The sequence below is a fragment of the Mustela erminea genome, chromosome 7 (assembly GCF_009829155.1).
Source record: "Mustela erminea isolate mMusErm1 chromosome 7, mMusErm1.Pri, whole genome shotgun sequence".
In the NCBI taxonomy this organism is placed as follows: Eukaryota; Metazoa; Chordata; class Mammalia; order Carnivora; family Mustelidae; genus Mustela; species Mustela erminea.
Genome location: NC_045620.1, coordinates 103,719,247 through 103,742,117, shown reverse-complemented (window position 1 = coordinate 103,742,117; position 22,871 = coordinate 103,719,247). Strand labels below are relative to the sequence as shown.

At 44.0% G+C, this 22,871-nt stretch overlaps 1 gene segment (V, D, J or C); it reads right to left on the bottom strand.

Annotated features, from left to right (window-relative positions):
- Window positions 1–16,144: 16,144 nt before the first annotated feature.
- Window positions 16,145–16,788, bottom strand: LOC116596455. The segment is given in 2 exon segments: window positions 16,145–16,476; window positions 16,682–16,788. Coding segments are annotated over 2 exon segments (366 nt in total).
- Window positions 16,789–22,871: the final 6,083 nt, after the last annotated feature.

The window sequence follows — 22,871 nt, the reverse complement described above, 5'->3', positions numbered from 1 at the left end:
GATACACAGTAAATAAACATGACAGATATATAATTTCCAACCATATATCCACATATTGAGGTTTCACATATCGTAATGGGTAATGCAAATCTGATCCTTTTTTTAGTTACTTGACACACAGTGTTAGATAATGTAATTCTTAATTTAACATCTGTAATGAATAGTTTTTCAAACTCGTCTTAAGATTTGCACTGTCTTGTATTTTCCATTTGTTTTTGTCCTGATTTTTTTCTTTTTCACTGGCTTATCTTCCTGAATTCCCTCACTAGCAGGATTTGTTAGGAAGGCTGCCATTTTCAAGGGTAAGATTCAGTATTGCACTGGCTAGCACAGAAATCACAGAAAAAGACAAATAAAATGCTAACTGGTCAACTATGGGACAAGGGCTCTACTACTTCTACTTCTTCCATAGTTTGTATTCAACAACCAAGTCTCTATGCTGAGATCAGGCTTTGCTTTCGATACCATTTTTACACTAACTCTGTTAGATTTTACACAAAATCTAACTCTTGGAGGATTTCCTAGAAGATATTCAGACTGAACTTTTCTCCTTATCATGCCTGAAATTTCAGTTATTTTTCAATTCAGTATGACTTTGGATTTAAATTACTGGAGATCCAATAGAAGTACAAACTCCATTCTTCTACAGGACTTTGTTTGCAGAACAGTGACTTGAGTTGTGAGATAATTTGAAGTTGATACAATTCTCACAAATGATTCGATATGACATAATGTCAACCTGACACGTGACGAACCATCAGTATATGTCCCTTTTTTAGTGAAGGGTCTCACATATGTCATATGGTGTGTGTGCCACTAACTATCTGCTTACCTCTCTCTCTCTCTCTCTTTATCTATCTAACTCTGGGGACAGAGAGAGAAACATGACAGGATACCACAAGATTATAACAAATGGTTACCACAATCTTCATACGCATTAGCTGAAGCATAAAATTCTGTCTTCTTTACTATTATCTTCCGCAAGACTATGAGTTCTCCTCCTGTAAGTGAGAGATTCTTTTCTACCTGTCAAGTTCTTCTCACTTTCATCTTCTACTAGAGTAATATTCACAAAGCCCCAGGGTGAATTTAATTCTTCATTAATCATTACTAAATTGTCTAAAACCATTAACCTGGAAACGGCAGATCCCAGAGACTCCTGAACCATCTTCAGTTCATCCTGGGATCGGGAGATCTCCGGTCAATCAGCTGGAGTGGGAGTGGGACCTGTTTCCTCCTGGACATTAGCTGACAGGAATCCAGGAGGATAGCTATTCACCTGCCAGACATGGACTCTGGTCAGACATGGACTCTGCTTTCTCAGAAGGCAGGGCTAGGAGCACTGTGTCCTGCCACAGATCCTGATTATCACAGGGAGATCCTGCTTGCCACAAAGCAGTAATCTGTCTCTGTTGGTTTTCCTCCAAACAGAGAAGACATTTTAAGTTAGTGCTCTCCCAGGAGAGGGACCTGCACCCTGTCTTTTGCTCCTTCCATTCTGCCACACCCACCACAGGATTTGCATATTGTCCCCTGGGGAGGACCTTCCCTTGGAAGTCTGAGATAAAGTTCAGCTCTGAGCTTGTGTTTACTTACTAGGACTCACAGTTCAGCTTCTCAAAATGAGGTTCCCTTCTCAGCTCCTGGGGCTGCTGATGCTCTGGGTCCCAGGTAAGAGCAAAGCTGGGAGGAGATGGGAGATTGCAGTGAGGAGGGTGAGCTGTTGGGTGCTGTTAGTCCCTATGTGTGTTCTCTCCAGGGGTGAGATTGCCCTCCGAAAAGGGGTATTAAATATTGAGATCTGTGAAAATTATGAAGACTCTGCAAGGACAAAAGAACAGTGCTTTAGTGAGATGCTGAAGGAAAAAAAATGTGGCCACTCTGTGCCCTGTAATTCTTGGGTTCTCCATGGAAATTGAATATATTTAGAATAGGAATCCAATCACAAAATAATGATTTGGCCTAATATAATCAAAATTTAAAATCATAAAAATGGATTACACTCTTATTCCATAATCTGTACTTAACTCTCATTATTTTAGGATCCAGCGGGGAGGTCGTGCTGACTCAGACCCCACTCTTGCTGTCGGTCACTCCCGGAGAGCCGGCCTCCATCTCCTGTAGGGCCAGTCAGAGCCTCGTACACAGTAATGGAAACACCTATTTGCATTGGTACCTGCAGAAGCCAGGCCAGTCCCCACAGCTCCTGATCTACAGGGTTTCCAACCGTTTCACTGGAGTCCCAGACAGGTTCAGTGGCAGTGGGTCAGGGACAGATTTCACCCTGAGAATCAGCAGGGTGGAGGCTGATGATGTGGGAGTTTATTACTGTTATCAAGAAACACATTTTCCTCCCACAGTGGTTCAAGCCTGAACACAAACCTCTCTGTTTGGCGGGCACGTGTGTTGCCTGAGCAGTGAGCCGGCACAGCAGAGACTCTGAGCTGTGGTCAGAGGCAGGTTCTGGGGAAGTCAGGGCAGTAACATGCAGCTGAGTGCTCTGGACCGAGTCCTGGCCCTTGGACGCCAACAGCCTCAGTGGGGCACAACCAGCTCCAGAAGTGACGTGTCATCCTGTAGGGCTGAGTGGTGAGCTGCCAGGACAGCTGTCCTGAACCTTAACTGGACCCTCCCAGCCTGTACGCATGGGTCAGGGACAATTACTCAGCCTGAGTGTCAGAAATCCTAGGCATATTTTGTGGCAACACAATTACATACATAATTTTTTTTATTAAATTTATTTATTTTCAGAAAAACAGTATTCATTATTTTTTCACCACACCCAGTGCTCCATGCAATCCGTGCCCTCTATAATACCCACCACCTGGTACCCCAACCTCAAAACCCTCCGCCACTTCAAACCCCTCAGATTGTTTTTCAGAGTCCATAGTCTCTCATGATTCACCTCCCCTTCCAATTTATCCCAACTCCCTTCTCCTCTCTAACACCCCTTGTCCTCCATGCTATTTGTTATGCTCCACAAATAAGTGAAACCATATGATAATTGACTCTCTCTGCTTTACTTATTTCACTCAGCATAATCTCTTCCAGTCCCGTCCATGTTGCTACAAAAGTTGGGTATTCATCCTTTCTGATGGAGGCATAATACTCCATAGTGTATATGGACCACATCTTCCTTATCCATTCATCCGTTGAAGGGCATCTTGGTTCTTTCCATAGCTTGGTGACCGTGGCCATTGCTGCTATAAACATTGGGGTACAGATGGGCCTTCATTTCACGACATCTGTATCTTTGGGGTAAATACCCAGGAGTGCAATGGCAGGGTCATAGGGAAGTTCTATTTTTAATTTCTTGAGGAATCTCCACACTGTTCTCCAAAGAGGCTGCACCAACTTGCATTCCCACCAACAGTGTAAGATAGTTCCCCTTTCTCCACATCCTCTCCAACACATGTTGTTTCCTGTTTTGTTAATTTTGGCCATTCTAACTGGTGTAAGGTGATATCTCAATGTGGTTTTAATTTGAATCTCCCTGATGGCTAGTGATGATGAACATTTTTTCATGTGTCTGATAGCCATTTGTATGTCTTGATTGGAGAAGTGTCTGTTCATATCTTCTTCATATCTTCATATCTTCATTTTTTGATATGTTTGCCTGTTCCATGTGTGTTGAGTTTGAGGAATTCATTATAGATCCTGGATATCAACCTTTTTTGTCTGTACTGTCATTTGCAAATATCTTCTCCCATTCCGTGGGTTGCCTCTTTGTTTTTTTGACTGTTTCCTTTGCTGTGCAGAAGCTTTTGATTTTGATGAAGTCCCAAAAGTTTATTTTCGCTTTTGTTTCCTTTGCCTTTGGAGACATATCTTGGAAGAAGTTGCTGTGGCTGATATTGAAAACCTCCCAAAAAACAAGAGCCCAGGACCTGAAGGATTCCCTGGGGAATTCTACCAAACTTTCAAAGAAGAATTAACACCTATTCTCTTGAAGCTGTTTCAAAAAATTGAATCAGAAGGAAAACTTCCAGACTCTTTCTATGAAGCCAGCATTACCCTGATCCCCAAACCAGACAAAGACCCTACCAAAAAGGAGAATTTTAGACCAATATCTCTGATGAATATGGATGTTAAGATTCTCAACAAGATCCTAGCCGACAGGATCCAACAGCACATTAAAAAGATTATCCACCATGATCAGGTGGGAATTACATACATTTTTGAGCTAACAAAGTTTGTGATATTTTCAGTAGGATAATATTTGATATCATTCAGAATTTATTACTGCTTATTTTCCCACTCTCTGAATTTCTTCTTTCCCAGTTATACTGTAAGAGCCTACTTAGCCAGAGTGAGCCATTTTGTTGTTTATGCAGTAAACTTAGATTGAACCTGCCCCTTCCAACCCAAGAGAAAAGCACTTAGAAACAGAACTAGTGAAATATGACTGACCAGCCCCTGGTAATGGAGCCCACATACAAGGACGTGTCCAGCCAGGTGGAAACGTCCAATCAGTGAAAGGGCATATATTACCTCCCTACCAGCCAAGGATGAGCCAGGCCAGGTGGAAACGTCCAATCAAGGGAAAGTGCACGTATTACCCGACAAGGAGTGTGAGCCCCGCCTTTTGGGCTCCAGACAAATTCTAGCCAAGGTCATAGGCTGAATTAGACGACTATCATGGGGTAGAATGTAATTCCATTGGCCACCTGTGTGTGGCCAGGCTCAATCACATGGCCTTTACTCTATAAAAGTTAGTCTGTGAGACTGGGAGGGGTCGCCTCTTTGCAAGAGATGGCCCTGGCCAGTCAGTTTGATTCTCGATGCTTGGTGCGAAATAAAGCTTTGCTTGACCTTCGCTTTGTATCGGTCTCATCCTTTTATCCATGGACCCTTTCAATACTAACTGTTCTTGTACTATGTTCTCTAGGTAACACTCTATACACACACTAACCCCATAGGAAATATGGCCGAGAACAACTGTAAACCTTTTTCTTCAAGCTCCCAAACAGACTTGGAAACCCATAGCAGATATAAGCTGCTAATCCTATAAAGACAATGTCCATATATACAATGAAATTTTACCCAGCCATAAAAAGAATGAAATCTAGCCATTTGAGACAACATGGGTGGACCAGTAGGCTATTATGTGAGTTGAAGTAAGTCCAGAGAAAGACAAACATCATATGATTTCATTTATATGTAGAATCTAAAATATAAAACAAAACAAACAAAAGCAGAACAACCCCTGAATACAGAGACCAAACTGGTGGTTGCCTGAGGGGAAGGGAACAGGCAGGAAGGGAAGAATGTGTGAAGGAGATTGGGACGAACGGGCTTCCAGTTATGGAATGAGTAGGTCACAGGGATGAAAGGTACAAGGAAGGGAAATAGTTTATGATATTTGAACAGTGTTGTGCGGAGAGAGAGGGTAGCTACACTTGCAATGAGCAGAGCATAGCATACCAATATGTCAAAAAAAAATTATGAGAATTCTTCAGGGAATTTAGGATCTCAGTTTTGAAAACAGCTATGGCAATGTAAACTAAGTAGCCACAGTCCTAGAAGTAAATGTTAAGTTTAAATAGTGTCACATTTGATGAAGAGCACTATTTTATATGAAGCTTCATACTAAACATTCTTTAATAAGACTACTTGAGGATTAGTTGTAATTGAAGGACAGAGGCAGAATGTAATAAATAGGTGTTCTTAAATGTATACAAATTATGGAGCTATTGTCAGTTTCATGTTTTATATCTACATATTTATATTGCAAGAAATGTCAGAAGAAACATTAAGATATGGTATACATTTGTATCTGATATTAAATCCAATTTACACAAAACTAATTTGTGTGAAGAGTTAAGTCTTTTCTTTTAGAAATGGTTCATCATGTCTAGACATATTAAAATTTATAATTCAAATAATTAATCAGAAAGACAGCATAATGTCATTGCAGACTATAAAATATTCCAAACAACTCAGGGCTTTTTTTTCTTTTGCATCAGAAAAAAAACTTTTCAAAATTAAAACTTACTGAAAAATATTTGAGATCTTGTATTTGCCAAAAGACACTGTTATTTGCAATTACATATGGTAACTGAGTTTGCTAAAAGTACAAATTTTGATGCCATAATAAATGAAATTGCAGAAAAACAATCCAGAAAAATCTTATACTCAGTCAAGATATCAAATTAATAAAGTATTACCATCTATTATACATATTTATTGCATTATTTTAAATTATAATACACAAATATTCTTGCAAGTTCATCTGTTTGTAAGCTTATCACAAACTTATTGTAATTTTCCAAGTTTATTGAAAGTATTATTTTTCAGTTCTAACACACAAGTATTATTTATGCAAATATTATTTGTTTCTATTTGCTCTAGCCCTGTGGGTCTGAGAACTTCAGCCCTGCTGGCCAACAGAGCCAGGTGGTCAAGGGGTGCTGGGGCACCAGACAAGTGCACAAGCTCTTTCCAGGGAGACACCAGGGACCTGGAGCTGGGAAGAGAGAGAATGCAGAGTACAAACACAGTCTTCCCCGATTTCCAGAGAGGAATGCAGGCAGCCCATAGATGTGTTCTGAATTGGAAGCCTAACTGTCAGGCAGCAGCCTTTAAGATCTGAAAATAGGCTTCTTTGAGGGTAAGGCTGGGAGGTGGGGGGTTCCATCTGCTCCCTGTTTCTTTGTTTACTGTTCTGTTGGGGAGTCTCCATGCACTGCCCCGCTGGCTTCCAGATTGAGGTGTTTTGGAGCCGGTTCCTCAGGTGGAAGTTTTGCAAGTTGAGGCACTAGAAGTTGGGTCAAAACCCTTTGCTCTTCAGGGAGAAACTGGGAGTTACAAGATCCCTTCCAATGGTATATGGTTCTGTTGGAGGTGGAGTTCATAGCAAGAATGTGTCCCAGCTTTGTGCACGTGTTCCAATGTGGGTATGACCTCTTTAACCCAATGTGTAGGAGTCCCTCGGCTAGTATCTGGATGTCTCACAGTGGGAGTTGTCCCATGCATAGCTGTAGGTTCCACATGTCCATGGGAGGAGATGAATTCTGAAGTCTCCTGGAACATCTACCCTGAACAAGAACTTCTTTTCCTTTGGATTCCTGTGGAAGATGTTTGGATCAAGGATTTAAATATTTCCTCTATTTTGGATTAGCATCATTGACACATAGGGCTATCCTATTTCAGCGGTACAACATAGTGATTCCACAAGTTCATACATTATTCTATGGCCACATCTGTCACCATACAGTGCAATTACAATACCATTGACTTGATTCCTTATGCTGTTAAAATATTAAATAAATAAATAAATATCTCTTCTTTCTGAACTTTCATTTTCTAGAGAGCTGGTTGTCTGATATTGACTTGCACAATAATGGAGCAATGTAGGTTATCACTGTATTGTCATGTTTCCCTTTTTTCTTTTTCTACCATTACTTTATTTCTACTAAAAAACTTTTTAATCCTGATGAAGTCCCAATAGTTCATTTTTTGCCTTTGTTTCCCTGGCCTTTGAAGAGACATTCAGAAAGAAGTTGTTGTGGTCGAGGTCACAGAGGTTGCTGCCTGTGTTCTCCTCTAAGATTTTCATGGATTCCCTGTCTCACATTAAGGTCTTTCATCCATTTTGAGTCCATTTTTGTGTATGGTCTAAGAAACTGGTTCAGTTTCATCTTTCTGCATGTGTCTGTCCAGTTTTCCCAACATCTTTCATTGAAGAGATTTTCATTTTTTTCCATTGGGCATTCTTTCATACTTTGTCGAAGATTACTTGACCATAGAGTTGAGGGTCCATTTCTGGTTTCTCTATTCTGTTCCATGGGTCTAAGTGTCTGTTTTAGTGCCAGTACCATTCTGTCTTGATGATGACAGCTTTGTAATAGAGCTTGAAGTCTGGAATTGTGATGCCACCAGCTTTGGCTTCCTTTTTCAACATTCCTGTGGCTATGGGGGTCTTTTCTGGTTCCATATATATTTTAGAATTATTTGTACCAGAGGAAAATACAAATCAGCAAGGTGTGAGTGAGGAGGTCCTGGCTTATAAGTCTCTGTGGTCCTTCCATTTATGTAAATTAGGCAGCCATAGGAGAGGGAAGGTTCTCAGCGCTTTTGTGAGGTGTGTGTCTGTCTGGTCCAGGGCATTATTTATGGGATCCTGTCCAGACAGGCTTAATTCAATCCTGTTAGCAAAGAAAGCCTTACAGGGCAGTGCAGAAAGTAACTTTGTTTTAAGAATGACCTAAGTCGGGGGTGGGCGCCTGGGTGGTTCAGTCAGTTAAGTGTCTGCTTTCAGCTCAGGTCATGATCCCATGGTCCAAGGATCCAGCAGATCTCTGGCTCTCTGCTCAAAGGGGACCCTGCTTCTCCCTCTGACTGACTCTCTGCCTACTTGTGCTCTCTCTCTCTGACAGATAAATAAATAAAAATCTTAAACAAACAAACAAAAACAAAACAAGAGTAATGCTCTGGAAGAATGGCATCACACCTGCTGCACCTTTCCCTTCATGAACCAGGCTGTCGCCAAAACGGAGCCCATTGAGAAAAGCCCAGCATCTTCTACAGTCAGCCAAGTCCAGGGCACCACAGATGGCCACACTGAGGTCTCCCAGACTCGGATGCAGAGCCCATGACCTTCAGGGTATCTGAGGGAGCATAGCTGGGCCCACAGCTGGAGCTTTTGTTGCTGTCTTTAACACTGTTGCCCTTGCTGGCAACAGTAATTGGCTGCGCATTAGACCCCCAGGCTACTGGTGGTGAGACAGTTAAGAGTTCCCACCCACATCCATGCCTGCTGAGGTGAGCCAGGACCCCCGAAGCTAGGCTTGCTGAGAAGTAAACAAGTAGCTTAGGGGAAGCTCCAGGCTTCTGATGGTACCTGTTTAAGTTGCTGGAGCTTATGTTGGAGCTGGTCTCTGAGAGAATGGTGACTCTGTTCTCTTGGGAAGCAGCCAGAGAGGCAGAGACTGGGTCAAGATGGTTCCCCCACTGGAAACTAAGATCACATGGGAGAGACAGAAGAGATGGAAGCAAGCAGAAAGAGAGGAAGGGAACGTCTTCCTAGCATGCAACATGCAGATTTGCCAAAAGACTCAAGCCAAAGAAAGAAAAAACTGGTCCTAGACTCCAGCTCTGATGGCAAAGAGGTAGTAAGTTTTGAGCTTCCCTTCTTTCTCAGCTGTGACACCAAACAGCAAGACACTGAGAATTTGAGCTGGAAAATTCATGATGCTGGCTGAGCCCTGTCACCAGCTAAACACCCGCTCTCCTAATGATGCCCGTTGAAAATAATTCCAAGGGTATTCTGGTTGCAGAGGAAGAAGCAATTCAGCAGCGGGTGGGTGAGGGGGTCTTGGCTTAGAAGTCCCTGTGGTCCTTCTACCTGTAGAAGCTAGGCAGGCAGAGGAGAAGGAAAGTTCTCAGGGCTTTGGGGAGGCAGGTGGACCTCTGGACTAGGGCATCACTTACACATTCCTGTCCAGACAGCTTAATTCAGCACCATTACCAAACAAAGGGGCAGTGTGGGTGGTGAATTTCCTCTGTAGTAAGAATCTGCTGTACATAATTTCCATCAGCAAATCCCAATCCCCAGAGGGGTGCTGCCTCTTCCCATGGCCGCTGCTGAACTGAACCCTATTCCATACATTAAGGTCTCTGTAAAGACCTCTGAACCCCCAAAACATAGGGAAACTAGAACCCCAGAGTGTGATCTGGAGCCTAGATAGGTGCAAGGATGTTCCACGAATGACAGGCACTGGCTCCCTCTAGAGAAGAGAACCAGCCCCCATCCAACTATCAAGTGGAGCCAAAACAAGTCTTTTTTTTTTCTTTTTCTTTCTTTCTTTCTTTCTTTTTTTTTTTTTTTTTTTGGAGCCAAACATTTACCTTTCCCTCTGAAACTGAATGATACACAGCCCTTGGCTCAATAGCACGACAATACATGTAGCTCTCTGCCCCTTGCTGGTTTTAAAAGGATCCTACATTTTTTGAGGGGCTAGAATATATATTCCATTGACTTTCACTCTAATTCTTATATTTCCTTCATTCTACCTGCTTGGATTTTATTTGCTCTTTATTTTCTAGGTCCTTAGGGTAGGAGCTTGGGTCATTCATATGAGATGGTTCTTTCTTTCCTAATTCAGGCATTTTTCAAATTATATGCCTAATATTATTTATCAATTTATTACAAATGTAACACAAAGCCAAGGGAAACATTGACTATTTCTTCAGTTGGGAAGCAATAGGAGAAATATGAGAAGCTAGAAGGGAAACATGGCCCTGAGGGGTGGGTCTGATGCTGTTCATGATCCATTACCTGAGGAGCTTTTGTATTTGATGTCCTAGGCACCAGAGACTCTTGGGAGAAAGAGAATGGAAATAAGCAAACAAAAAAAGCCTTATGTAAGTGGGATAGTTGTATCAAAGAGATCTTGAGGGTTGGGGGGTATGACACCTACACCCCAGGGTTCATGCCCTCCCATTCAGTGTGGGCAAAGCGCTGTGACTTCCTTTGAGCCCATGCAATCTTGCAGAGGGGAAGGGATTTGGTAGATGTAACTACCATCCCAAGTCAGTTGATTCTGAGTTAATTAAAATGAAGATTATGATGGTGGGACCTCACTAAATCAGGACGATGCCCTTAAAGGAGAAATTAAGCTCTCTTTCTTCTGGATGGATTTCCCATTGCTGGGATGATTACTAAGGATCTCACATGTCAGGAACTTTGAGTGGCCACTAGGACATTGATGTGACCTCTGTCCTGTAGCTACCAAAGGTCAGGACCTTTAGTAAGATAGTCACAAAGAAAAGAATTCCTCCCACAACCTGAAAAGACCTTGAAAACAGATTCTTCAAGCCTCTGGATGAGAAGGAAGTCTGGCCAGCACCTGGTTTCTTCCTGGGCAACCCCAAGAAGAGAACCCAGGTAAACTCTGTCCAGAAGCCTGACTCCTAGAAACTGTGTGATGATCAATGTGTATTTTAGCCACTGAGTTTGTCCTAACTTTTTGTGGGGCAATAAAAAAGGAATATGACAGTAAAATTCCTAAATGGTGACACACTGTTACAAGCTTAGAAACTAATGGTAATCTGAGGACACTGACATGTTACAGGGTACTATTTGTCAGTTTCCCCAGCTCCCCTTGGGGAGGATACAGAAGCCCAAATGATACAAACGTAGGAGTGGAGACAGATATGAAAACTGACCCTTCAATCTTTGTCACTGTCTACACTCAGGCTTCTGGAGTTCACTCTACCTGAAATGTTCTACAAAACAGAAAAAGCAGACAAGAGAAGACCTTGGCCAGATACATGATGGTATCATAGAAAAAGGACATGAAAATCGGGCAAGGAGAAAAGGACAAGTAAATATGTCTAGGACAGAAGAAGTTGTTTTTGAGAAAGACACAGAGATGGAGAAACCTGAATCAAAGGAGCACAGACAACTACATCTAGTTCTTAGTTTCTGAACAACATGGAGAGTGACTATGTGACCCCTGAAGTCATATGATCATTAAATTATACAACAGGTTATGAGGAAAACACAAACACACAGACATGTGTCAGTCTGAGACCTTCCTCTCTCATAGTCTGACCCTTTTACCCAAACCGCCCAGAGACGCTGGGTCATGAGGAGGAACATATGAAGGATGGAGCCTCACTGAGCAGCCTCCTGGGGAGGGTCTTGTTTACACCCAGAGCACCATGAGAGGAGTCTCCTTACTCTGCTGGCAGTAATAACTGGCAGCATCACCATCTTCCAGGATCCATGGTGAGACTGAATTCAGTCCCAGACCCACCACTGCTAAATCAGGCCGGGACCCCAGACACTTGACTGGATGCTTTATAAGTCAGGATTCTCAGATGCTGTCCTGATTTTTGCTGATACCATGTAATATAGTGTGTAATGCCCAAAATGTCACGGACTTTCGACTGGTCTTGCAAGAGATGGTGACCCTGTGCCCTGGAGACACAGTCAAAGAGTCTGGAGACTGTGTCAGCACAATGTTCCCAGTGCAGCCTGGAATGTGAAGCACAACAGATTTGCAGAAGTACTGAGAACATCCCAGTGGAGACCCACAGCACTGATGAAATTGTAGTCAAAGTCAAGGACAACACTCTGAGGAACCAGAAAACAAAATGTAACTGGGCAACTGGAACCCCACACCAAATGCTTGAATTCCAGTCACCAAGAGCCCAGACACACTGAAAGCATGGTGGCCACAGTGAGTTTTCCCATTTCTCCATGTGCCCCCCTCTCACCTGGAACCCAGAGCAGCAGGATCCACAGCAGGGGGGCCTCAGACCCCATCTCTGAGAGCTGGACCAGAGGCTTGCTACTCAGCTGTCCTGACCAGCTACCTTTAAGGATTTTGAGAACAACCTAGGGTTTTGTCTAATGACACAACATGTAAATCAGCTCAGAAGAGCTTGAGGTTGTAGCCAAAGGAAACATCTGCTCTCAGAACGCCCTGTGGGACTTTGGGTGGCCAGAAATTCCCTCGTATAGCTCAAGCATGTCCCAAGGGATTTGGGGACCAGTTTCTTAAATCTTTGCCTTCTAGTCTGAGATGCCACATGGGAGAGTGCCCTGGGCTCCATTACTGTGAGTTTATAGGTTATTTCAGGAACACTCTTAAACCCTAGAATTACCACAATAATGTATATCAAGTTGTGATTATTGTCTGGAACAGAAAACCACGGGGTTATAAATGTGTGAACCAGGGTGGCCTGGATCCAATGGGGAGAGAGAGTGGGCCCCACTGAGTAAAAGACCTTAAATGAAGTCCTGACATGTCCTCAGCACCTGGAAAGGGTGAGAGGGCTGAGCATGGAACCTTGGTGAAGGCTGGGAACAGACACTAATCAAGGAACTTGCCTCGGTGTGGATAAGCCCAGGACTCTATCTGCTCAGTCCTAGAAACCAATGTCCTGTCTTCCTGAAGCCCTCCCAGGCAGAGCAGTCACTCCTGCTCAGAGTGGAGAACCCCCTGTGCCCAACTTCACGTTCAGCCTGCCTCTAACATTGACGTGTCATGTGCACGTACTGTGACAAAGCCCAAAAGACAAACCCGTGTGAATCCCAGCTCGCAGGGCAAGAGCACATCCTCTATCACCTCAACACTTTCTCATGAACTAATTCTTCATCTTCTACAAAATGCCCTCTCAAGTGGCTCCCAGTGACTTTTCCCAGACAGGATCATGCTGAGCCACATGTGACTTACCACCGCCTAATAGATCATTCTAGTTGTTTGTCATCTGTCAGGGGGAGGGCCAGGTAAGTGCAGGCGGCTGAGGGGAGTGGCCAGCAGGCAGCACTACCACGTACCAACACGACCTTGGACTCTGCAAGCTCTGCCTGCTGGGCATTTACATTAACCTCCCACCACAGGCCTGATACTGATCACCGGGTCTTTTCCACAGAGAAAGTCTGAACAGCCTTGGGGCGGGCGTGAGGAAGGCTGGTAGTGCCAGATCCTCAGGCTCCTGCTCTTAAGGTCCAGCTGAGAGAATGTCTCCAAGTTGAGAGTTCCCTCAGGGGAGATGCTCGTGCTCCCTGAGAAGAGTGGTATTGGGAGGGGAGAGGAAATGAATGCCACCAAATGCACTGGCTAGCTTAGGGCCTGGCCTCACCTTGGGAGGTGAGCCTCACTCTGGCTCTAACAGAAACACAGCATCTCTGCATCAGCCCAGTGCCCCTCTGATGGCAGCTTCCAGTGGGCACATGACACTTTCCTGAGTTGCCAGGTCCCTGGCCATTCCCCAGGAGAGAGTCTCCATCAGCTGCAAGGCCAGTGAGAGCCCCCACCACATGGCCAGGAAGCACTGCTTAGCCTGCACCAGCATGGACTGAAGGCCCTCATTTACCTCTCTTCCACGTGAGTTTATGGGGTACCCTCCCGTTCAGAGGCAGCGGCTCTAGGACAGACTTGATTCATACCATCCGCAGGCTGCAAGCTGAAGACAATATGGCCGACTTCAGTCTTACATCAGGATGTACCGTCACAATGATAGGACCCACATCAAACTTCAGCCCTCATTCTAGTCATGACAGCCCTAGCCTGGCCCTCTCCACACGTCTCTACCTCACTTCCCATTGCCTCCAACAGCCACTCACATGCAGAACCTCCTCTCTACAGGATGTCTGTAGTCTCTGTCTGCTGAGCACTCCTATTTCCTGGCTTTGCCATTCAAATTTTAACCCAGAAAAAAACAGCTCAGGAAGGAGACAACACTATATCTCAGTCTATCCTTGTGCTGGAACCAATGCACATTATTCTTTTCCCAACATATTTTTAACATTAAAAAAAAAAGTCTTCTAGTGCAAAACTAGGAGCAAAGAGCAGGCTACGTTTGTCACTAGAAAACGTTTTAAATTTGGAAAGAACAGCAAAAGCAGATTATATGAGGGTGGAAAACAAAAAATATGGAAGTCGGGGGAGATAGAGGACTCACCACCTGGACACCTTCTCCCCCGACGCTTACCCACCAAACCACTGACATGTACAGTAGCCTTGCCCCAACCGTCTCTTCTAAAACCACCCTGAGGTGGTAGTTTTAGAAGAGACGGTTCTGTAGCCCCCTTCAGCCACTTCTAGACTAACAGGCCTACCTAGAAAGTAGAAGAACAATGTTTGAAATCAAGATAGGTAGGCTACGCCACTCTAGGATCACTCCTTATTGCAGACAAGCACCAGCCCCAAAGTCTCTCCTGGTTTCTGGAATATTTTAGTTCCCACATCCTAGAGCGTCTCTCAGCCTGTCACAACTCCGGGTGGTTTCACTGTATCCAGGATATGATCTTCCATTACCTGCTCTCTCAGTTGTTTGGCTGACCCTCCTCCAATAATCTCTTGGATCATCAGAAATGATCCACCCAATCTTGATCAGTCACTCTTGTGGCCATGCCTTAGGTGTGCCATCAGAAAATCATGACAAGTTCTCGAACATTACAATGCTGAGCATCACAGGGACAATGCGTGGCTCAGTTGGTTGAATCTCTGCCTTTAGTTTGGGCCATGGTTCTGGATTCCTGGACCTGAGTGCCAAAGGGATGACTTTAAAGAAAAAGGTGACAAGTGGTGAAAAAGGTGCGGAGGCACAGTGTCCTGTGTTCCTATGTGACAGGATTGAAGAGTGAGGGAATCAAAGCACCTGGGTGGCTCAGTCTGTTGAGTAGCCGACTCGTGGTTCAGGTCATGATCTCAGAAGAGCGGGCATTAGGTCCCCACTCAACAGGGTATCTACCTGAGAGTCTCACCATCTCCCTCAGCCCCTCCTCACCAGCAATAAATAGATAAAATGAAAAAAAAAATAATGCGAGAATTGCCTTTGTGAGAATGAGTACGCCTGGGAGAAATAGAGAAGAGAGAGAAGGGATGTAGGAAAGGAGCCGAAGCAGAAATGAATATTCAGGACACTGCCCAAGAAGGCTGGGAAACAGGGCCCATGGAAGGAAAAAGTGAGAGGGACACTACCTTCCATGTGGGACATTCTGAATAGGAGAGCTCAAAAGTTTCATCCTGGGAAGGTTCAGAGTAGGAGGGTGATGGAGGGTGAGGAAAAGAGAATGAGGAAATAAAAGAGAAATGTCCCAGAGTCCAAGAGGAGCAGGAAGGGAAAACTGATCCGTAGGGTGTAAAGTTCATGGCCCTTTGTCAGAGGCTAAAGACAGACCTTCCTGGCTCACTCCTGCCATGAGAACCTGGGACACACAGCTTCCTGGGACACAAAAACGCCCAACAGCATCCTTAAGACATTTTCACAGCATTTGTCTTCATTAACCTCCCACAAAAATGGATGCAGGAGAGATGCCTTGGTGGCTCAGTCGGTTAAATGGCTGCCTTCAGCTCAGGTCATGATCCCAGCATCCTGGGATGGAGTCCCGCATTGGGCTCCCTGCTCTGAAGGGAGCCTGCTTCTCCCTCTGCCTCCTGCTTCCTCTGCTTGTGCTCTCTCTATCTCTGGCAAATGAATAAATAAAATCTTTTTTTTTTTTTTAAAGGGGTGGGGAATGAAGGAAAAGTCCGGACTCTTCATTTTCTGCTGGGCCTTACAAGACCTTCAAGAAGTAAGTCAGGAGACGTGACTTCTCGGGCAGATAGGGGAACGCACATGTTCAGGGCTGAGCGAAGATGAAGCAGCTGGTGTGCAGCAAAACCTCCGTGACCCGTGACCCCACGGAGGAGGTTTTTGTTCAAGGCTGAAGCACTGTGGGCGGATAGTTATATTCCTCCTGGCAGTAATAGTCCCCCACATCTTCGGCCTGGAGGTTGCTGATGGTGAGGGTGAAGTCTGTCCCAGACCCACTGCCACTGAACCGGTCTGGGATGCCCGTGGCCCTTCTGGATGCATGATAGATGAGGAGCCTGGGAGCCTGCCCAGGTTGCTGCTGGTACCAGGCTACATAGTTGCTAACACTCTGACTGGCTCTGCAGTTCATGGTGACCCGCTGACCTGGAGACACAGCCAGAAAGCCTGGAGACTGAGTCATCGTGATGTCCCCATGGGCACCTGCAATCAAAAAAATGGTGATACAGACACACTTTATCCCAGTCACACTGAAATATGTCATTGCAAGCGTGCTTCCTAATGGTACTACATGGCAGTACATCATTGGGTCTAGTCTGGAAATAACCAGTGTTACTCATTATATATCTTAAAAAATTATTTAAAATGACACTACTCTGGAAGGATTATGGCACTTTCAGCTTCTCACCTGAGACCCACAGCAACAAGGACAGGAGGACCTGCCTCTGTGAGGCCATCTTGCTGCCCCTGCCTGCCTGATGCAGCTCAGCTCATGTAGCAAAGACCCCTTTTATACAGCCTGAGCCACAGGTCTGGGCCTGGAGGGGTTTATGCAAAGCAGTCAGGGGGAACAGAAGCAAATCTCACAAGCAGTGGGTTGTGAAAGTGCCCAGTGGAAATGTAAGGAGCCGAAAATAAGTCCAAAATAAAGTTTATGACAGGAACACCCAAAAGTCAACTCAGAAGTTCTGAGAACAACCTAGAAGTTCTAAAATGACAAACTGCTCTAAAATCAAATGAAGAGGTTCCATTTTCAATTTAAAAATGTTTTTAGTGGGTTCAGTTTCCAGAAATGATGAACTTGGCTCTTCATATCAACAGCTGTGGTAAAATAACAAAATATGCTGAGAAACAAATAATGGGAGGCAGGGAAGGACAAAAGAATTGGAAGCCATGGAAAGAAAGTGGAGAATGGGGAACATCGAGCTCTGAAGCCATTTTCTCCTGCAGATGGGTAAGGATGAGGTAAGAACTTGAGCTTGAGTCCCAGAGCTGTGCAAGGGCCAGAGAGATGGAATAGACAGAAGACAGGCCCAGAATTTCCTCACTCGGAGACACATGGAACCCTCCTTGGACCTAGAAGAAGTCTGAATTCTAATTTTCAGTTATTCTGTATTTTCAGTTCAATATTTATGTTTGTGTTGATTTGAGCAATAAATGAAATCCAGGTGCCCTCAGGAAAATTCAGTTCCCTCTAGGGGTTTGAGAAATCAGGGCAGGGTTGCTTGGGCACCATATAAACTTCCCTGCACCTGTTCCTCGTCCTGCTGTTCCTTCTTAAGCAGAGGGAAGGGGGCAGGGGTGGGGTTCCCTTAAGACGCCAAGCATGCAGGCCTGGTGAGGAGGGCAGAGGCTGTGGAGGCTTCGGGCACACTGCAAGTACAGCTACAAAACTTCTGTCATCTGTCCTGTGAGTGGGGCAGACGCCTGAGTCTTCCTCTGGCAGGTGGAACCCTGGCTGTTCTGTGGTCCCTTTGGCTGCTGCACTGCTTCGTGAAATTAGCCATTTCCTAAGACCCAGATAGAGCCTGTATCAAGTAGACCCTGCCTGGGGATTCACACCTCACCCTCACAAAGGGTTGATTCACCCATCACTCTGCCCCTCAATTTCCCCCTTTGATGGTTAATTTTATGTGTCAATGGAAGTAGGCTAGGGTGCCCAGTGAGTGGTCAGTGCCAGTTTAGATGTTGCTGCCAAGGTATTATTAAGTGTGATGAACATCTACATTAGTAGCCCTCATCTCCCTTGCTGCACAAAAGATTCACCACAGCCCCATTTTGGCTTCAAAAAGGAAAGAAAACTTTATTATTATTATTATTATTATTATTATTATTATTGAAAAACTAATAGAAAATGAAAGGAATATGCACTTACAGGAAGGGAATAGGAGGCAAGAAATGAGAATAAGGCCACTTTACCTCCTATGGGGTACTTACCACACCCCACCTCACCAGCTCGGGAAGCCCCGTGGAGACAGCCAGGCTGAAGTCCCGACTGAGAGGCCTGGGCTGAGCGTTCTCCCCTCAGGGGACACTTCCAATGAACCATCCCCACAAGGGCCATATTTATAGGGCAAATAACAGGGTTTTTTAAATGAAACATTTGTTTACCTACATGCAGTTTGGAGCAAGCTGCATATCCACATTATCATGTCTCTGTATTTTCAGGGAGCCTAAGCTATGTGCATCTGCCTCCCCTCCCAGATCCCATTCTGGGGGCTAGCCCTGCCTAGAGCACGAGGGGATGGGAGACAAGGCTGTAGCACTTGGCGTCCAGAACAGAAGGGCTATACCTGGAAGCCGATATCACTGATGAACATAGATGCAAAAATCCTCCACAAAATATTAGCAAACCAAATTCAGCAATATATTAAAAGATATCATGATCAAGTAGGATTTATTCCAGAGATGCAAGTATGGTTCAATATCCTTAAATCAATCAGCATGACATGTCACATTAATAAAATTAAGGGTAAAAATCATAAGATTGTCTCAACAGAGGCAGAAAAAGTATTTGATAAAATTCAGTATCTATTTATCAAAAAAAAAAAAAGAAGAAATACCAAAGGTTATAGAGGATATGGATTTAGAGGATATGGAGAGGATAAGGAGAAATGCCCTCAGGTATTGCTGTTGGGGATGTAAATTGGTGCAGCCACTATGGAAAACAGTATGGAGTTTCCTCAGAAACTTAACAATAAAACTACCCTATGATCCAGCTATTCCACTTCTGGGTATTTGAAAATATATATGCACCACTGGGTCCATTGCAGCATTATTTAAAACAGCCATGATATGGAAACAACCTAAATGTCCACTGATGAATAAATGGATAAAGAAGACGTGTTATACATGTGTACACACACAATGAAATACTACTCAACCATCAAAGGGAAAGGAATCTTGCCATTTCGGACAACATGGATGAGCTTGAAAGTAATATGCTAAGTGAAATAAGGAAGACAGAGAAAGACATTATGTATAATATCACTTCCATGTGGAATCTAAAAAAGCCAAATACATAGAAACAGAGAATAGATTGGTGGTTACCAGGGGCTGGGTGGTGAGATAAATAGGGAAGATGTTGATCACAGGGTACAAACTTCTGCATATAAAATAATTTCTCATAGTCTCATGTACAGCATGGTGACTGTAGTTAACAGTATTATATTGTACTGGAAGGTCACTAAGAGACTAGAACTTCAAAGTTCTCACCACAAAAAGTGAATAAAACAAGAAGGAAAATTATGTGAAGTGGAAGTTGCATTAACTATCCTTATGTTGGTAATCATTTCACAATATAAACATAGATCAACTTATCACACTGAGTAAAACTTAAAATTATACAATGTTATATGTCAATTATATATAGAAAAAAAAATGTTGACATCATTTCCTTCTGGTCCCCATGGTTTCTGAATAGAAATCCTCTGTCATTCGAGGTGTTTTCCTCTCTGGTGAGTGTGATTTTTCTCTTTCAGCCTATGATATTTTTTCCTTTTTCTTCAGTGCTCAGAAATTTTCATACGCGTGTCTTGACATGTATTTCTTCAGGTTTATGCTGTTAGGGGTCTGCTGAATGTGAAAATTTTCAGCAATTACTTATACAAAATATTTTTCATCTCCATCCTCTCTCTGCACTCTTTCTAGGATTCCAGTGGCACAAATGTTAGATCTTTTGTTTGGTCCCATGTATCCCAGATACTGAGGAGTCTTGTTGTTGTTGTTTTAGATTTGGGGGTTTTGTTTCATTTTGTTTTTAGCTTAGCTTCTCATTTTGGTTTAGTCCGGGTAATTTCTTGCTTCTGATCTTTCCGCCTTTATCCTTTCACTCTCCTCCTTCCTAGCCAGCCACCCCATAGGGCATCCATATCCCTACTTCAGGCCACTTCCCCAGCCACATTAAGTCAATGACCATTTGTGCTCCTTGAGCGTCTACTAACTAAACATCTTATTTCCTTATGGTATGACATAGGAGCTGTCCAGTTTAACTTACATCAACATATCATGCGAACCTGGGCAGAACCTGGAGTCCTTTCTATGCTAGTAGCTGGTTGAGAGGCCCTTTGTCTTTAAACAGATGTGTTAAGAAACAAACTATGGACTCTGAAAAACAATCTGAGGGGTTTGAAGTGGTGGGGGGGTGGGAGGTCGGGGTACCAGGTGGTGGGTATTATAGAGGGCACGGATTGCATGGAGCACTGGGTGTGGTGAAAAAATAATGATACTGTTATGCTGAAAATAAATAAATTTAAAAAAAAAGAAACAAAGACAGGAAAGCAATTACAATGCAGTAAGAAGTTTTTATTATATGCATAGTCCCCTGGGAATAGAACACACAGCATGCCACCCGGTGACACAGGCAGTACCGAGGTGAGGAAAGCAAACAGAGAGAAGTACAGCTGGCCTGTATATTTTACTGTGTATTTCATGAGAAGTATGGAGAAGCAAAGTCAACAAGCTACTTATACATAAGATTGGAGAGTTTAAAAATTTCAGAGGGCTGCAGACTGTAGGTGTGCCCCTTGTCCTCTGGTACCCAGGGGGATTTGGATAGAGGGAATTGTCACAAATTGCACCTCTCATTGAAAGGAAGAGAGTAGGATTGGGGCTAAGGATTTTCTGGCTCGAATATCAAATGTATGTTCTTGGGCAAGTCTTTTACTCTTTTGCCGCTGAAGCAGGAAGAATGCAGAAATAAGAAAATGCATTAAATATAAAGCCTCTTGAGGCTGAAAATATGAGCTCTTGCAGGGGTGCCTAGGCAAGAATGGTGAGTATTGTGGAGGTCTGAAACTCTTGTCCCATAAATTAAGAGTGCCTGCTGAATCTGCTTGGATCCAATACTAAAGAAAATACTTTCTCCTTCCTGAGTTGACTGATGCTGGGCTCCACCCAATCTTACAATCTGGTGTGTCTGATATGTTTGCTTTAGGAGGAATAGCTCTGTCACACAGTTAACTGATGTGGGATACACAAGTCAACTGGGGTCTATGCTACACTGGAAACCACTTGCTGAACAGTGAATAGGTTGTATTTGAGAAGGGCCAAGTCTTGCCGAAGAACCGGGAAGTCTGTGCTACGAGTCTTCATCTGGGCTTGCCAAAGTGTCCACAACATCCTTCCTGGTCACAGATGCACATACCACCCAATGACATGAGAGGTCATAGGGCCCACGTGATAACGTCACTCCCAACCTGATACAGAGTCTCTCCTGGCTCTGCACCGACTCTAAACTAGTGACTTCCAAATTAGGCAAAAAAAAAAAAAAAAAAAAAAACGGAATGGTGTAGCTAATCCGTGTGGATTCTGTTGTCTCATCACTCAATACTCCTCAAGATACTGTGCTTCAACCTCAGTGTTCAGAGGTACAAGATTCAAGTACTTGTCCTTTACCAACAAGGTGCTGTGTTTCAACCTCTATGGTCAGAGGTACAAGTTACAAGTACTTGTCCTTTACCTCAGAGAGGATTTGCCTGCATTCCTCAAATGTCTGGACCCCTGAAACAGCCACCAGGGAGGGGAGCCACATGAATTTTTGTAGGGTTTGCATCCCACTGTTGGAGCACATGTGTTTTTGCAAGTTAGTGAAGTCCTTACCATTTCTTGCTCATCGTGTGCAATTAACAGGATGTAATTGATAGAGTATGGCCTGGCGGGATGCTCAGGGGGATGTTTATACAATGCACTGTAGCAGAGAGCAGGGAGTTAAGACAGCCCTAGGCCGAGATTGGGGATGTGACCCGCTCTTCACTGCCAGTGAAAGCAAAGTCCACCAGAGGACTGCATTAGATCATATGCCATACCCCCTGTTGGTAGACCTTGTATTTGGCCCAGCATGGGGCCAAATACTTTCAAAACCTCCACATGCCCAGAAGAGGGAGACTTAACTCACCCAGAGAAGAATGGAGCCCAGTGGGGGATTATTTTGACAAACTTAATTTTTGAGTACTTAAGCAATACACATGCCTCATAATTTCCATATTTCATGCTCTTAGATCTGAAGTGTTTCTGCCTCTCAGAGTCTTAGAGTCTCTGGGTGGGTGGCAGGAACACACTGGACCCATCGAAAGCAACAAAATGGTGACTCCATCACCGTTCTTGGCCTTCTGCTCTTCTGGGTTCCAGTTGAGAATATTTGGACAAAGCAGGTTAAGGGGGGTATGGTTTTCCATCCTGATTTTCTTTCTTCATTGGGAATCCTTCCACAGATGAATTTGGCTTTTTAAAAATATGAGTAGTATTCTCTGTCCTACCTAACTAGATACTGGTGACTTCCATGTACATATCCTGAGACTCTGCTGATGTTTCCTGTGGGGTTTCAGCCTCCCATGGCGAGACTGTGCTGACCCAATCTCCTGCTGTCTTGTCCATGGCTCCAAAAGAAAGAGTCACCATCACCTGCCAGGCCAGTCAGAACGTTAACAAGTCCTTAGCCTGGTATCATCAGGAGCACCAGGGAGAGCTCCTAAGCTCCTGATCTAGGCAGCATCCAAGTTGGAAACTGGGGTCCATCACGGTTCAGTGGCAGTGGGTCTGGGCCAGACTTCACCCTCACCATCAGCAGCCTGGAGCCTGAAGATGCTGGGACCTATTAC